Source organism: Acartia tonsa, chromosome 13 (assembly GCF_053477335.1).
Source record: "Acartia tonsa isolate MP-2025a chromosome 13, ASM5347733v1, whole genome shotgun sequence".
In the NCBI taxonomy this organism is placed as follows: domain Eukaryota; kingdom Metazoa; phylum Arthropoda; class Copepoda; order Calanoida; family Acartiidae; genus Acartia; species Acartia tonsa.
Window position 1 is genome coordinate 18,919,845 of NC_137272.1, and position 17,076 is coordinate 18,936,920.

At 28.3% G+C, this 17,076-nt stretch overlaps 1 protein-coding gene across 2 annotated transcripts in view; it reads right to left on the minus strand.

Annotated features, from left to right (window-relative positions):
- Window positions 1-264: 264 nt before the first annotated feature.
- The window catches only part of LOC145304583 (uncharacterized), a 64,161-nt gene continuing 47,349 nt past the window's right edge, over window positions 265-17,076 (minus strand). For both annotated transcript variants that reach the window (XM_080146500.1, XM_080146499.1), the window contains 6 exons: window positions 5,718-5,779; window positions 4,895-4,976; window positions 3,730-3,792; window positions 2,800-2,874; window positions 2,332-2,471; window positions 265-2,140 (listed from right to left, as the gene is read on the minus strand). In XM_080146500.1, the coding sequence (XP_080002626.1) occupies window positions 2,074-2,140; window positions 2,332-2,471; window positions 2,800-2,874; window positions 3,730-3,792; window positions 4,895-4,976; window positions 5,718-5,779 (489 nt within the window). In that variant the 3' untranslated portion in view covers window positions 265-2,073. The remainder of the gene's footprint in view (window positions 2,141-2,331; window positions 2,472-2,799; window positions 2,875-3,729; window positions 3,793-4,894; window positions 4,977-5,717; window positions 5,780-17,076) is intronic.

Here is a 17,076-nt window from a genome sequence, read left to right on the forward strand (position 1 = left end):
CCCAAAAAATCATGGATTGGGAATACAGACAAGATGATTTAACAAGAATGGATTATTGGAGAAAAAATCTTATTTTAAATTTTTTATATTAATGTTTTGTATGATGCCTGACAGACCGACGGTAAAAGTAAAAAACATACTGTATGCTCAGCACAACAGGAAATTTAATTTTGATAAACGTACAGACGGACGGACATTTTTGAATTATAGAGGAGCTTCGCTACTAAAAAGGTACTTAACAATGTATTTGAGAAAAGACACCAGTTTTCAATTAATTGTTTATTAAATACAGACTAAACATGTATTACAGTATCAGAAATCACTACAAATATCTTCATAATATATAATTATTTTCAATTATAAATGCTAAAATTACTATAACATTGTATCATTATATATACATACTTAGGCAGATAAAACTGTGAAAAATGGCATTTTATAATATTATAGGTATCATCATACATTTTTAATAAGGACTCTTAAGCAGGTTTACTATACATTTTTACTGAGTGTATACAAAAAGTGGCCTTTTTTCATCAATATCAACAACAATTGATGTCAATAAAAAGCTCAAAAAAAGTCATAATAATAATATCAACATGATAAAAAAACTATAATACAAGGACAATTATGTCCATAAGTAGCGTGACAATGATAAATATTAAATATTTATGGCATGTGTGTTTATGTGTGGTACATAGTACTTTTATTTAAATACATTATACTTAGTGAGAAATGAAGTGAACTTTAAGAGCTTTTTTATATTCTAAAATACAAAATGAACAGGTTAATTCTAAACAGATATACAGTTTACAATTTTTTACAGGATTGTCTTGAAAGCTAACTTGGGCTCAGTTTTTTTGTACAACATTACTTCCATGTAAGCTAATCAACTTGGAGTTTTTTTAATACTAAAAAGACCCAAATTGACTAAACTTTATTTACAAACATAGTTTTACAACAGAAATTGTAATTCTTAATGTTTTAAAGCTAATTTGAATAATATTAGAATTACTATCTCAAATAGTAAAATAGAGATAATCAAAAGCACTTTTTTGGAGAGAAAAAATGTGCTTATTTTAAAACTGTAATAATATTCTTAAAATAATAATCATAAAATAAAATGAGGACTATCACAGATAACAAATTAAGAAAAATAATACAAAAATCATTTTCTCTTTTTACATTTTTGTAATAAATAAAAAAAATACAGTATTAATAATTACCCTTTGGTACATTTTAATGTTAGAACTTTTGGTCAAATTAACATTAGAGTTTTTATACATACTTTTCAAAGTGATTTTTATATATTTAAAAAAAGATTTTTTCTACTATTTTTTTGACAAAAATGCTAGGTTACATGGTTGAAGATAGGTACTTTTAGATCAGTTTGAGCATTTGAAACTCAAAGAACATTAACAAACTATAGAATGGTTTTTATCTTTTTTGGAATTAAAAAGTTGTTTGATATTTTACAGAAATTTGTTTTTAGTATTTTGCATCTTTAGGTTAATATTGAATCTATAAATAAAAGGAATTATGATAAAAAAAAATTGGCTGAATAATTTTTTTAAAATTAAAAATCCTTTTATAGACTTTCAGGATAATTAATAATAAAATTAAAATTTAAAATGTACATTTACTATAAGAAAGCCAGATAGGATTTTATTAATTTCTAAAAAGGAAGAAAATAATATAGAACAATATATAAGATTATTTTATGCCTTTTATAAAGACTTTCTTAAACCATATATTGTCATATATTTAATACTAGCGGCTACGCCCCAAGAGGCATCTAGGAAGCGGTGAGTTTACCCTCCCTCAATTTAAATTTTAGTTTTAAAAAGAAAAATTTTTTTTTTCTTCTAATGGTGGGAGTTGATACTCTCCCTCAAAATAGTTAAAAAAAAACTTCCCAGGACCTATGACTATGAGAATCTGCAATATAACGGAGAATCATATCGGTTCAGCAGTTGGCGATATCCTAAATTCAGTTAACATCGACAAACAAACATCCTGTTAAAATATTATACAGATACCATAGAAGTATTAAGCTAAAATAAAATAAGATTTTTAACTCTGTTGAGATTTGAGATGGTCAAAACTATGGATAACATATTCCAATCCGTTCATGTAGTCCCTGAAAATATAAAGAATATTAATTTTTAATTTTTAAAACATGGTGTTTATATAATAATCAATTATGTCCATAAATGGCGCAGCAAATGATAATTTGATGTAATCCCCAATGATGATACACAAAATTACCCCCTGTGGGAACTAGTACAACAAACAGCCCATTTTCCTACCATAATTAGAGCTGTAGCTTACCTATAAATGTACCAATCCCTAAGATTTCTGTAGCCATCGTTGGGTATCCACCGCGAGCTTGATTCCATTATTTCACGTGACACGTCATCGTCGGGTTCGATTCCCCGCTCCAGCATCGCGTGTTGCAGCTCACATAAGACCTGAATATAAAAATAACATTTATAAGGTTTCGTGATTATAAAAAGAAAATATTTGTAGTTAGAAAGGTTGCGTGAATATTTTCATATATATATTTTTTTTCCAGGAATAATCTTATTAACTATTTTAAAAAGCTAGATGTATGTGTGTGTTCTTAAGATCTTGAGCTTACTTAACAATTTTAAAGAAACGTTTAATACTTATCCTGAATTTTTAAAGGATAATAGGTCAACCTTTCTCAGAGCTAATGCCCTTCTACAATTATTTTTAACTGTCTCGTATTTTAGTATTTTAAACAAAAAATTATTAGGTTTTTTAAATGGCACCTACCGCTTTTAATTTATATTCAGCTTCATTAAATTCTTGAATAAAGTCGCCATCATAAACTGCTTGATCATAAACAACCTAAAATATAAATATTTATATATATTTTTTTTACTTTATTCATCTAAAGGTTCCAGGACCAATGCAGGAGTGACAAACGTTAGAGTATAGACGCAGGAGTGTCCAAAATATTAAGTTGATTAAGTGTTTCTTTACAGGTTAGGTAAGGTTAAGATATGACTATACAAAAAAGCCCCCAGTGGAGGTTAGGCATTTTAAAACCTATAAGATAGTTGAAAATAGGTGTCCACTCCCACGTTTGTCACACCTACGTTTGTCATATGGCCATCTTAAATACTGTTTCATAAATTAAATATATCTTTTCTTATTCATACTTCAATTCATAAAAAAATACAAAAACAAACTTTTTTGTTCCTTTTCCAGAAACTGTCTTTTAAAAGAAACCCTTAAAAAACATACATTTTGTTCTGATATAAATATTTTTTTAATATATGTAAAAAAAAATAAGAGCATTAGAACTGCATTAGTTGAAATAAAACTGTAAGTAAATATGTTGCAAAACTGCATAAATACAGAATACTTTTTTAGGGCTTACTTTTATTTTTAGGACTTAATTATAGAGATGCTTCGTCTTTGAAATTGTACCTTGCTGTAATAGTAATCAGTATTCCAAAAAAAACTGTAATGGGAACAATCATGCAAAGTTTGAAATCGATACGGCGATTTTAACATGTGTAAATTAACGAAAAGAGCTAACCGTAACGGACGAACGGACCGACTCTAATTATAGAAAAGCTTAAAAAATGATAGAAGAGACAACTGAAATTATGTACTACTGTATTAATATGCAGTATAGGAATTTTCAAATGTGGGGGGGAATTTAATGCACCCATCTAAAAATGAGAATAAATGTACCTGTTCTAAGCCGACAGCAATCTTTTGAAGATGGTTGTAGATTTTTGTCATTGCTGTTTCCATCTAAAAAAAATAACAGTTTAAACAACCGTAAAGAAAATATATGTCTTGCAAGAATTGTAAAAATCGTCTACGGATGAGTAAACAAAAATAATTTTCGTATTCGCGGACAATGCAGGCGATATCGAATTTTATTCAGGTTTTGTCTTTAGCTAAATTGTTAAATTGCATCTTAAATTTTGTAAAAATTTGCCGCCAGCATCAATATTTGGTTCCAAAGTTTGCCGCCAAAAATCTGCGCGCGCTTGGTGGAAGAAAAAAATTGCAAATTGAATCGCGCATTTTTGGTTTTGGCGGAAATTAATTTTTTTTGGAAGGAATATTATTTTTCGCTATATACTTGTTTACGTTGCGTTAAAGGCTTCGAAATATTTATCTATACATTCAAAATCAGTTTTTAATGAATACACAAACCTAAAACCTTCACCCCTACTTAACCTAACCTTGCCAAAAAAATCAAAAGCTCTTACTTAAAAAAATTTTAATTGCATACCAAAAGAGGTCTTCACTTACAAAAAAAATAATAATTCTCAAAATTGCATATTTACAAATAAAAGACAATGCAGTATAGAAAGAAAAACAATCTAAAATTGATTTTCAAAGTAAATAAAGCGCAGAAACGCAAATTATTCCACGAAAACAAATTTGAAACGAAATTGAGGCAAAATTCTTGGAGGTCTTAAACTGCAGGTGGGTATTTGAAAATCACACCTCCAGCAATATCCCTGTAATCATTACTGGGCCATCATAAAACCCTCACCCTTGCTACATAATGTATTGGCGAAGTTTTATATAGGTTAAGTTGTGAGTAATGTCTGGAAGGGTTTCATGCTTTCAAAGGGACTAAAAACTATATTTTATGTTAAAAAAGAAGTGGGGGGAGGGGGTTAGGGAAGTTAAAAGCTTCTCCCTCACCTTTTCATTGATCTGCAGTTCAATAGTCAAACACATATTGCATTCAGTTATTTAACGAGAAAAAAATTGTGAATGTATTTGATAAAGCTTGATCCCTAAGATATGCTTCTTTCCCTCCTTACAAATAAGCAAAACATATCTTAGAAGATTTATTTGACCTCTATTGTCCTAACCCTGTGGGACTACTGACCTTAAGATCTTTGAGATGTGACATCTGGGGAGCCTCGTGTAAATGTTTAGGTATCTGGTCCCAGGATGGCAGCCAGTTTAATCTGAAAAAATGGACATAATTATAGACTGGCTACACAATAGTAACAATATTTATAAATATTCCATTATGTTGATAACAATGTCATAAAGATGCATAAAAACAATAGGTATTTCCTATTCCAATAATGACTTAAACTTTAAAAAAATCATTATTGAGACCAATTATATTATTTTAGGATAAAATAATTATATCATTTAGTTTTTATTATTAAAAATAGGAATTATTATTTTGAACTTTTTGAGGGGTGTTTTCCTTAGACGATAAAGCATAGCAATTTTCTTAATTGACAGTCAGTTAGATGGTTGGTCGGTAGATAATACTCAACTTAAAAAGCATTTGCGTCACTTAAAAGGCATATTTAAAAAGTACTATTACTCACGTAATGGAAACTTAAAGTCCGGGGTATCAAATTTTAAACTTTTTTTTCTCACTTCCTTATGTGATTTTTTTTAGGCATTGAAACAAAAATCTTTTAAGTGTTTTTCTATTGCAATAGGAAAGTGGGAGGGATATAGAGATAGTTTAATTGAAAATAAATTAACATAGCCTCAAAAATAAAGTGTAAAATTCTTCGCTTTAAAAAAACCTTTTTATTTTTTTATAAAAATTTAATTATCCTTTATCCCTTAACTGATTTTGTATCCTTTTTATTCCTCAAATTTCAATCATATGTAAATACAAACTTTTAGTAGCGTAGCAATATTAAATTATTAATTGTGTCTGTTCGTCTGTAATGCATTACCTTTGGTTTTTCCAAGCTTCATGGTGTGCCTGCCAATTCTTACCAGGGAAGGATTTTCTTACCTGAAAAAAAAGATATGTTTATTAAATTATTAATCGCTAGCGGCCACGCCCCTAGCATCTAAGTGATCTGGTTTCAAAGGGGATAGAAATAGCTTAAAACCATCCCAAGACTTGAATCTGAAAATTAAACAGCTTAAAACTATCAAAGGATCTATATGAAGCTTATTCGAAATAGAGAAACTAATCGGTTCAGTTATTGTTGAGATTTTAAGCTTCAGACAAAAAAAAACTTACTACTAAGTTCTCAAAATTCCCCTTTATTTTTCTATTTCTAATAATAACAATATGCAAATGATAATAGCTTTTGTCTTAATGATAAATGTTTTTCGCAAATTTTTGTTTTGTTGTTTTTAGTGTGTGTTTTTTTGGCTTTATAAGCTTTTTATTTTAGATACTAAATATAAAATTACAAAAAAAATAAAATGTCACTCAACGTAAAAACCACCTATTTTGGTGTTTTTATTGATAGTTACAAAATATATATTTGAATAGTGAAAATTTAAGTTTTAACAACATCTATCTTAAATTTTTTATTAAAAACATTAATTACAGAGTAGCTTTTCTTCTAAAATCGGCGGCAAAATGTATTGGCAAAAATGCATTCTTTGAAATTTTAAAATACCAGTATTGAATTAAAACTACAATTGAATTTTATATATTTTTTTTTTGGTTTTTAATAAAAGTAAAAATCACAATTTGCCTCTGTCTTTCTCTTCCCTTCCCTTTTTTATTTTCTATCTCGTTCTTCTTTTTTCTCTCTTTCTTTTGCTAAAACTCATGCTTTACAATTGTATATAATTTTCAAACCCAAAGCTAAAAATCTCCTTTCAATTATAAAAGCATAAAAATTATTTTTTCTAAACAGAAAACTGGCGCTCTCTCAGAGAGTGTGAGAGAGATAGAGACAAAGCAAAAGAGAGAAGGAAAGAGTGCGCAAATTATCAGAATTTTATTTGATGAAATTTGAAAACCACCATGAAGTAGGTTATCCCACAAAACAAAACAAAAAATAAATGAAAGGACAAATTTCTTATTTTGAATGATAGACATATTTATAAAAAATTTAATATAATAAGATAAAGTGATTTCACTAACCACTGAACCCATTTGGTTTTTCTTAAATTTTTCATCTTAATTTAGCAAGCTTCTTTTTCACAAAAATGTTTATTTGCACAAACATAAGTAGGGGGGTAAGCATTTTTTTTTGCGAAGGGTGTTAAAGGCAGGGGGATGTTGAGCGGCGTTAAAATTGGTGTGTTTATGGGCGGACATACTCTTTTATTTTCAATTCTACCCTTTGATTTGATAACTTTTATAATTTGCAACGATTCTAAGAGCTAGCACCCAAGAGATTTTACTCAAAAGTGCGAAATTTTTTGCCAAAATTTTTGGACCTGTTTGATTGATTGGTGTTAAACTATTGATATAGTTTTTAAGTTTAATGCAAAATGAGGCAAACTAGTTTATAATTTCGTATGTAAATAAAATGTCAAAAATAACCATCTACTAAAGAGTTATCCATTCCAATCATTTTTAATAATGGTAATTTTTGTCAATATTTTGTAACAAAAAATAACTCTAAAGGTTGTTAATGTTGTAGTTATAACTAATAAAAACAAGAACACATTTAGTCCAAGATAACCTAGCAGTTATAATTCTACTCTAAAGGATGGACTATGTTATTTTTAGAGTAGCTTCGCTACTTAGAAAGTAATAGCCTCTTGACTTTTCAATTATCCATTTCTAACATTTCAAAATATCAATAGATTAAGGTAATAGAGAAAAAGATTTTGAAAAAAAATTAGAATTATTTTATATTTTATTATTTTATACCAGATAGTTATATAAAAAGTTATAATCCTATTTTGATTGGTTTAATATAAGTGGTTATTATTATATTTGTAAATAAAAAAATTTATGCGTATTTATATCTAAAATGGAAAACGATTTTTATATCTCCCCTCTTTAACAATAATTTACTGATTCCAATTTAAATATTATAAGTAGCCTAAAACCTGCTATAGGATTTGATAGTGAATCCGTTTAAAAGATCAACTTTAATCTATATTCTATGCAAAAACATATTTAGTAAAAAAAGCTTTGTGACTTAAAGATATGATTTTTTTTTGTTTTAAATTAAAAGTGAAGCTTACTCAAAAATAATATTACAACAGGGTGGCGTAATTGAATTTAAAATTGGCAATAATAATTAATATTTCATACCACCCACAATAAAATAATCGTCTGTAAAATCATAAACAAAAACAAAACTTTGTCTTTTACTATCTGATTTTCAAATGAATTACAGGAGGTTTGTCTTCATCATAAATGCCCCCCCCCCCCCCCCCCCCAATAAGAATTACACAAAAGTCGGTCAAAATGTTTTTAAAAAATAACTCAATTCCGGGCTTCTCAGTAATTAAACCCATTGATCCGAAATCTTAAACAAGATCTCTCAAATCTCATCCAAATAAATACCATTCAAAATTCAAATTGGACGTTCAAACAATGTAGTATAAGAGCGAAATTCGCCATTAAACACAAAGGAACTTATAAAAATAAAATTATTATTTCTAACAGTTAAAATTATAGATTTTTAATTGCTTAAAATAATAATTTTAACTTACTATTAAAACATGCTAAAGTACAATAAAATGCATAAAAATTATTTATAACAATTATTAATATTCTAATTGTTGTTTAATTTTTTGGCTGTTTTTAAATAGACCAATTAATTGGTATTTTAAATTAATGAATTAATTTGTTAAGGGTGGTCCCTGTTAATTACTAGTATGAATAATTTTAGACTATTATGTTTGTCTAAAATTACTGGGTAAAATGATCATATCTTTGACAAAAAATATTGTTTGAGGTATATTTACAAACATAATAATTTATCTAATAATTTATCATGATGTTTAAATTAAAATGTATTCTTCATAAGGGAGAGATATGGTTAAATCTACAGTCCTTACTTCACTCATCTCGTAAACTTCATTAGAAGTTGGCTCTTGAGAATTAAGGTAAGATTAATCTATTATCCATTGCTTTATCCATGTTTTATGGACCTCATTTCTAGAAAAATCGCTATTTTTTTCATTAATAAATTATGTTTCCTAAAAACATCATTTAATCCAGTGGCAGTTATTTAGTCAGCTAGTTGTGGGTCAACTTAACCTAATCTAACTCATTGATTCCTACCCCCCTCCCCCTTTTTAAAATTAAACCTTTCCCCTTTGTCTTTTCTCAATCCTATTTCCCCCTAATCCCAAAGCAATTAATAATTTCCTTAAAACTATTTGGACAAAGGAATTTAAATTTTCCCCCCTTGTCAGATTGTTAAAGATATATCAATTGTAAAATTTGTCATTTTGCTGGTCGCGCAGCGAAGCTACTCTATAATTTTAACTGTCTTTTAGTCGGTCCAATCTAAGTAACATAATATTTTGAATCTTAAGTTTATATATTTTTCTCGTATTCATTCGAATCCGGAGGATAGGAACCGGTTCTCATCCATGCGAAAAAACTATGTCTAGCTTTCTATAAATATAAAAATGTACAATCATAAGATTAAAACATTTGTACATTCTATATTGTACAAATGTTAAGATTAAAACATTTGTACATTCTATATGGGCGGACTTACATTTGCGAACACACTTGATATTGTTTGTTGTGAATTCCTGGAAAAAAATTATAATATTCTAATCTTGCTACTCTTTATAGCAAGGCTACTTTATAGCTAAGGAATTCCGTTTGAAAGTCTGGATATTGTTAGTTTCGTGACATCAACTCTTAAGGGGCGCTTCGTCGTATTTTTACAATAGCTTTCCTCCCATATCTAGCCTCTGCAGGGGGTCTCTTACCCTGCGGGACAATCATTAACATTTACCTTACTTAACCTAAAATAACATATCAAAGCTACTGTGAAAATAAAACGAAATGCCCCTTAAGAGGCGATGTCACGAAACCGACAATACCCGAAAGTCTTTATATGTCAATGTACTTTTATTTATTGGCGAATTTAGGCGTTGAGAAAGTAATTATTATTAAATCAATTTACTTTTGAGCTATCGTGGTTTATATACATATGCAATACATACCATACCGCTACTTATGGGTAAAATTGTTCTTTTGTAGTAAATTAGTGCTAAATAACTAGAGTTTTTACGGGATTAACTCTTTATTTTTAGGTTTTATTAAGTCTGTACATCTATTAAGCTGTATGTCAAAAATATTAAACAAATCATCCCAGGACAGGAACAAAGATTCGTAAAAATAATAAAAAACGAGAACAATTATATTAATAAGTAGCACAACAATGAAAAGCTCAGCATATTATATACATTTCATAAAATAATAGGTGGAAAACAAATATTTTGCGAATTTGTACTTAAAATTTTCGAAGATTTTTCCAAAATCACTTTTTGTGATATTTTTTTCATAAAATGTTTACCCGTCCTTTTTAAAATAACTCAAAATACATAATCCTATGTTAATAATAACTCAAAGATAACTCCTGATTTATATTATTTTCATAGATCAGTCCTGTTAAGCTTAAATAGTTTGCGTTGACATATAATTTCAATATTTTTTTTTACGCTTTGTAATCTTTCTAAGAATATATTTGATTTTTTATGTCGACATGTTCAAAGTATAGCATTACTTCTATAAACCCACATCTACGACGTAATTTTATTCGAATAATGACATTGTGGCTGTAGTACTATGTCGATATAATAATATCTTTAAGACTTAACAGGGTCGGGTAAAATTTTATGTCAATTTTTATCATTTAATCGCTATTAATCCCTAATGTTAATAATTCAAAGACATCTTCTCATTTTTAGGGTTTTTTCTTAAGATTAATTCAAATGTCATATTTTAAGATAAATCCCCACCAAAAAATCAATAAATAAATTCAAACTTTAAGTATTTAAGACTTCCTTAAGGTCTTAACATTCAAAGATTTAAAAAGGATTAAAATAAACGTTAACATTTTAAAATAACTCATCGTATTTATAGGTTACTTAGTCCATTTAATCTAAAATTTAATATTTCCGTTATCAAAAGTTTTTTTTTGTCTAAATCCTAATCTTAATTTAAACGTTAAGTATTTAAATAACTTAAAGAATTACAAAGTTTAAAAGTCTTTTTTATAGATTAATTTGCAAATAAATGTACTCACTGAGTTTTCATGAAAAATCTCCCAATTTTTGTATTATTTCTTTGGAAAGATAAGGTTTAAGATATACTTCTAAAAAGTGTATAAACTTTTGAAGAAAAGCCACTCTATAATCTAAAGGTTATGTGTTCTAATCCTTGCCATTAAAGTCAAAATAATACCTTCTGCTGCTATGTCAGACAAGTGAAATTTAGTGGAATACATTATCCCCCAAACAGGCACAACTCATTACAATCCAATTTACCTTAGTTTAAGACTTGCAGACAAAGGTGTTGCAATCAAAGGTCTAGATAATCTAGGGAATTATGTTGAAAAATTATGCCAACTTTTTATTGGGAGGAAGAAAGTGGGGTTGATTTATTTTGTTGTTTTGTAAATTTTAATTCTTGTATTGAAACACTGTACATGTATATTATTATGACTAATTTACATAAGAAAGGTATTAAAAAGCACAATTACTAGTACTACTATCGGGAACAAGTAATGGGAAAAAATATTTTTTTGTATAGCCTATACAAAAAAAGACTTGCAATTACAAAAGAAATCAAGAAAACAGTAAAAGTGTCGGAGTGATTATGACGTAAAAAAAAATTAGCCAATGAGAGGCCCCTATAAATTTTACCATTGGTCAATAATGGCCTCTCATTGGCTATTTTTTTACGTCATAATCAGTCCGACACTTTTACTTTGTTCGAAATCAATTTATTTCAGGTAAGATAGTCTCTCTTCGAGTGCAACATCTTTGCCCAAAAAGTTATATTTTTTAAGTCTCATCATCAAATATTTTTATAGAATACGGTTACCTCTCCGTTCCCAATCGAAGATGATTTTTAAAAAGTACTTTTTTATGAAAAAAATCGATAGCCTGATATCTAGTTGCCGAATGTGTACGCAGTTTCCTGAGTGTTTCCTCATCCTAGCTCAATATTTACTACTAGCTAAAAAAGCTTCAAACTTCAAAAAAAAAAATCAAAATTTAAAAAATTCAAATTTATAATGTATATTGTATAAATCGTTTACACATTCAAATTTTGATTTTTTTAAGGGAAGTTTGAAGATTTGTAGCTAGTAGTAAATATTGAGCGAGGATGAGGAAACACTCAGGAAACTGCGTACACATTCGGCAACTAGATATCAGGCTATCAAAAAAATCTCATATAACATTTAATAAAGGTACACTACCGATTTTATTTATGTAAATAGCTCAGCATTATTCAAAGCGTCAATATATCAACGCAAATACAGCCGAACATGCCCTAGATTTAGAGTAGGTTTAAAATTTTGAAAGATATTTTTTAAGTTTTAAAGTCTTAGATAATAAAATATTAAATATTTTCTCATATAAAACTAAGGTTAGGAGAATCTTTTTAATATCATATTTCTATGTAATGTTAAATCAGGAATTTATGGATGGCAAAAATAATCTTACCCCAAAGAAAAGGCTAAAATTCAAAAAACAAAATTTGTATCTGCCTTTCTGATGAACTAGATTAGAAGCATTGGTTACAAATTTTTGGAAACTATTAATAGTAACCAATTAATATTTAATAAAATCACTTAATGTTTTCCAGCTAACTAATAAGATAATGTGGTCATATAACTTTGAGTAATAGTGTAATTAACAAGTCAAATGTCCCCTCCCTCCCTTCCTCCCTGTGTTATATAGACAAATATTGAACCCTTTCGTCATAAATTTATTGTTACATATAACATCTTTAATTTAGATTTCTTGGAACAGAATATTTTTCACAAAATTGATATTTAAGTTCTTTTCTATTAAATGTAAACAGTACAGTTTGGTCGGTTGTTGGTCAGTAAGGAACATGCCCTGTTTAATCGTTTTGTTCAATACAACTAAAAGCCTTTAGGTTCAGTGGTATCAAGATCTGAATGGAAAACCCTAACATATTCATATAAAGGTAAAAAATTGGCTCTTAAACTATATTGTCGATTTTATGTCAATTTTCAACTCTGTTGAAATAGCATGTCAATACTCTGCTTTTAGGTATAACAGGGTAAACATGCTTTAGATACAAGTTTAAAAAGTACTAAAAAGGGTTAAATTTTCTTACAACTCTATAGATAAAACTTTCTTCTGTACTTTTTTATTTAATTCATATAAAGTTAATTTGAGATTTGTATTGTTTGTTCAATCATTTCATTACTAAAACTAATGAGAATTATAACATTTAGGTCTATTTTTTGGGAAATATTGTCAATAAATTGCAGAGTATGACCTTTTCTATTACTAATGGATTAGTATTCATTTTAGATAACATACATATAGGACGCCCATTACACAGCAGTTGAGCAATACTATGAGCTTCATGTAAAAAAAAGGTTTATTAAACATAATGTAAAAAGTCCTAAAAATTATATATCGATCATATGATTCAGGCATTTGTTCTATTTTTTTTAGATAACACAAAATGTTTGGTGTACCTTACAACTTAAAAATTATTGATTCGGCTTTTTAGCAAAAAAAATTTTATGCTTTGTATTAAAAAGGTTAATATTTTGTCTTCGAAGGGCCATAATATCCAAAAATAGTGAAGGAAGTAACATCATCATAAAATAAAATTTCAAAATTGAAAGTTACTATTAAATTTGCTATCTTAAAATTATTTTTCGGGTGGCGAAAAGGCGTTTTAGGTCAAAGACATGTGTAAAGATAGATCTAAAGGGATAAGGCAATGGCTGATAAATTAATGTCCATACACAAAGTTACACTTTTGTATATTTAAATCAGTGGTTGAAACATTTAGACACTCAACCTAATGAACCAACCAATCAAAATTCAATAAAAGTCTCCAATAAAATTAGAAAACATTAATTTAAAACTTTTGGGTCTGGTATAATCAACAGCTCATTGTCCTCTCCCTCCCTGGAAGATATATCTATATTATTTTAAATAGATAGTAGAAATAATGTACAGTTTTTATAACATACAACATATAGGCGGGGCAATTATTTTTACAAAGTGGGTGGAGTCTAAGTGGCTCGTTAACCAATCAATAAAGCTGAACAGGGGGCGGTCTGTCTAAAACAATCACTTGGACTTAGTGTCATATCTAAACGTGATGTCAAAACTTCAAAATCCTCCCCTCCCCCCCAGGAAAGTTGTTCCTTTCTATTTGTTGCTATGCAGTGGTTTCCTTAATTTTAACTATTTGTTGCTATGCAGTGGTTTCCTTAATTTTAAGGCTTCTAACTATTTAAACAACCAAGATATAATAATTAAACATTGAATTTTTACCTATTCTATTTTCATTTACTATTGTTTTGCAGGGATCTAAAGGGATAAGACAATGGCATCCCCAATGATGTTACATAAAAATTATTCCTTCTGAGAATACAATTAGTGGTTGAAATGTTTCGACACTCAACTTAATGAACAAACCAATCTAAATTCAATTAAAGTCCCCAAAGTTGTTAATCCAAAGAATAAGAAAACGTTATTATAAAACTGTAATTAACAGTCCAACGTCCCCTCCCTGATTGTTTTGCTACTTATGGATATAATTGTCCCTATTTCTGTAATGAAGTAATAAAAATCATCCAAAAAAAGTTAAAAATAAAGAAATATTCTTGTTTTATATGACAAGTAAATTACGGGGTATTTCTCCAAAATTGACGTTTTTAACATCTTACCAAAAATACAAACAGCCTAAAACCTCTCAGATTTTCAGGATTAAATTACGGTTTTAAGTACTAATTGGACAGATGGACAAAGAGACAATCATAAAAGTATTTTAGTTTAAAGACAAATATTTAGCTAAAATGAAATATTTTCGATTTTGCGAGAAGGTTTAATATGCTATTTTCGCTCTCAAATGGGCCTCTAGACAAATTGAGTGCAAAAAAATCCTCAATTTCCCATGTAAATGGCTGGAAAACAACCTCCAACCCGACCTTTATTACTAATGAAAGGAAACAAAAGTAAAAAGTAAAATAAGGGTCCTTTTTACTAATGCTTTTTTTATCTAAAATAATAATGGTAGGGGGGGCTTTTTCAAACGAGTAGTAAAATGTATGAAAATTAGCCAAAAAAGGCTCGTAATGTGAAAATGGTAGGGGAGGTTTGAAAAAAGAACTGTAATTTTCAATTTTGCACTCAGCAACGAGTTCCCTAAAATAGATGCTTTCATCCTACAGGGGTAAAAGGGGGAATAAAGCAGAAAAAAGGGTTCTAATATATTTTCCAATCTATTTTCTTCCAAAAGCTAATCGATTTAAGATATAAGTTATTTGTGTTTTTTCCTATCTGAACACCCCCTTTTATTGGAGAAGTTTCTTAAATTTTTTATCCCGGAATTCGAAATTAAAATAGATACTTTGATATTACAGATAGAGACATATTACATTTTTTTATGTTTTTAAATTCTAACAAAAAAATTCTTTAAACAATTAGGTTATGATATGTTTAACAATATCATGTCATAATAATTAAGACCTTTCTTTATGAATTTAAAAAAAATAATTAGCCGTTAATCATTAGCATTCAATAAAAGGTTCATTATTTTAAACTAATTTACTATTGTTTTTTTGGGATTATTTGAAGAAACACTTTTCATCTTATATAATCTTTAAAGAGAAAACTCGTAAAATACTATAGGGAATAAAAATAAATTAAAACAATAAAAAAAGTTATAGTAATCGTTGACGTTTTTAACATTTTTACGTTTAATTTTAGCAGCTAAGCTAATACTTAAACCTTTTTATTCTTATTTTTCTGTCAGTAAGATTTGTAAATTACAAATTATTTACAAAAATTAATACTAAAAGATTAGTTATATATGAGATAATCATTGATTTTCATCAAAGTCAAAATTTTAGTAAAATAAGTAAATTACAGTATTTGTATAAAGGTGTAAGAGAATAAAATATTGTATAAAATACATTTTGTCTGAATGACGATCATGTTTATAATGACAGAAAACTTGGATTAAAAATTCTTTTTTTTGAGGTGCCAATTTTTTTTCTTTGGAATTTATCTCATCTTTAATTACTCATCAAAAACAGTTTTTTTCTCCAATGATATTTGTTGAATTTGTTAAAAGGTCTTATGATTCATTCTATAACCAAAATAAGCCACAAATTAACATATAATAAATGTCTTAGGCGGTTAGATTCAAATAGTCATCCATTTGCAAGGTTTTGTATTAAAGTAGGCTAATTAAACCAGTTTACATTAACTTCCGCATATTTATGAATTATCAGAACTGCATATATTTTGAACAGCAACTCCCTAGGGATCTAAAGGAATAAGGCAATGGCCGATAAATTGATGCACTGCACATCCCTAATGATTATACAAAAAAATATCCCTTCTGTAGATTAAAATTAGTGATTGAAACGTTCATACACTCAACTTAATGAGCCAACCAATCAGAATTCGATAAAAGTCCCCAAAGTTGTCAAGTCAACGAATAAGAAAAGGTTATTGTAAAATTTTGGTGACTAGTGTAATAAACAGTCCATTATCTCTTCTCACTCTGTTTATCTTTATGCTTTGGTGCTTTTTTTTGTGCATAATAAACATAAATTGACATGATAACATGCAGAACTGAATTATAAAAATCAATTTACCTTCCTTTATATAGAAACATTAAAAAGGCTTAAGTGAATAATTAGGCATAGAGTGCATGGTTTTTTTTTGTTGGGGGGGCGTGGGGCGAATAGGTCATCACTTCATGAGAAATTATGAATGACTAAATAGCCAGGGAGGGGGAGGGCAATGGCAGTCAAATTAATCATTCCTGTAATTATTATGCTAGTTTAGACAGAATACCACATGCTTTAATTAAAGGAAGACTAATTAATCATCCATTGTCCTATCCCTGAAACCCTGCTAAATAGCATGGGGAAATTCTTGTAAAAACTTGGTTTCTACCTATCTATCTATCTATCTATCTATAAGAAAGCAGGAAGTAATCTTTATAAGAAGCATAGCTAATAAAAATTTTGTAAGATTTTCATAAAAAAAACATGACTTAGAAAAAATATGTTGTCCTAAAAAATTATCATTTTAGAACTGTGATAGCAAAACTTTATGTTGTTATTATATTATTGCTGCGCTATTTATGAATATAATTACCCTTGTTCATTCATG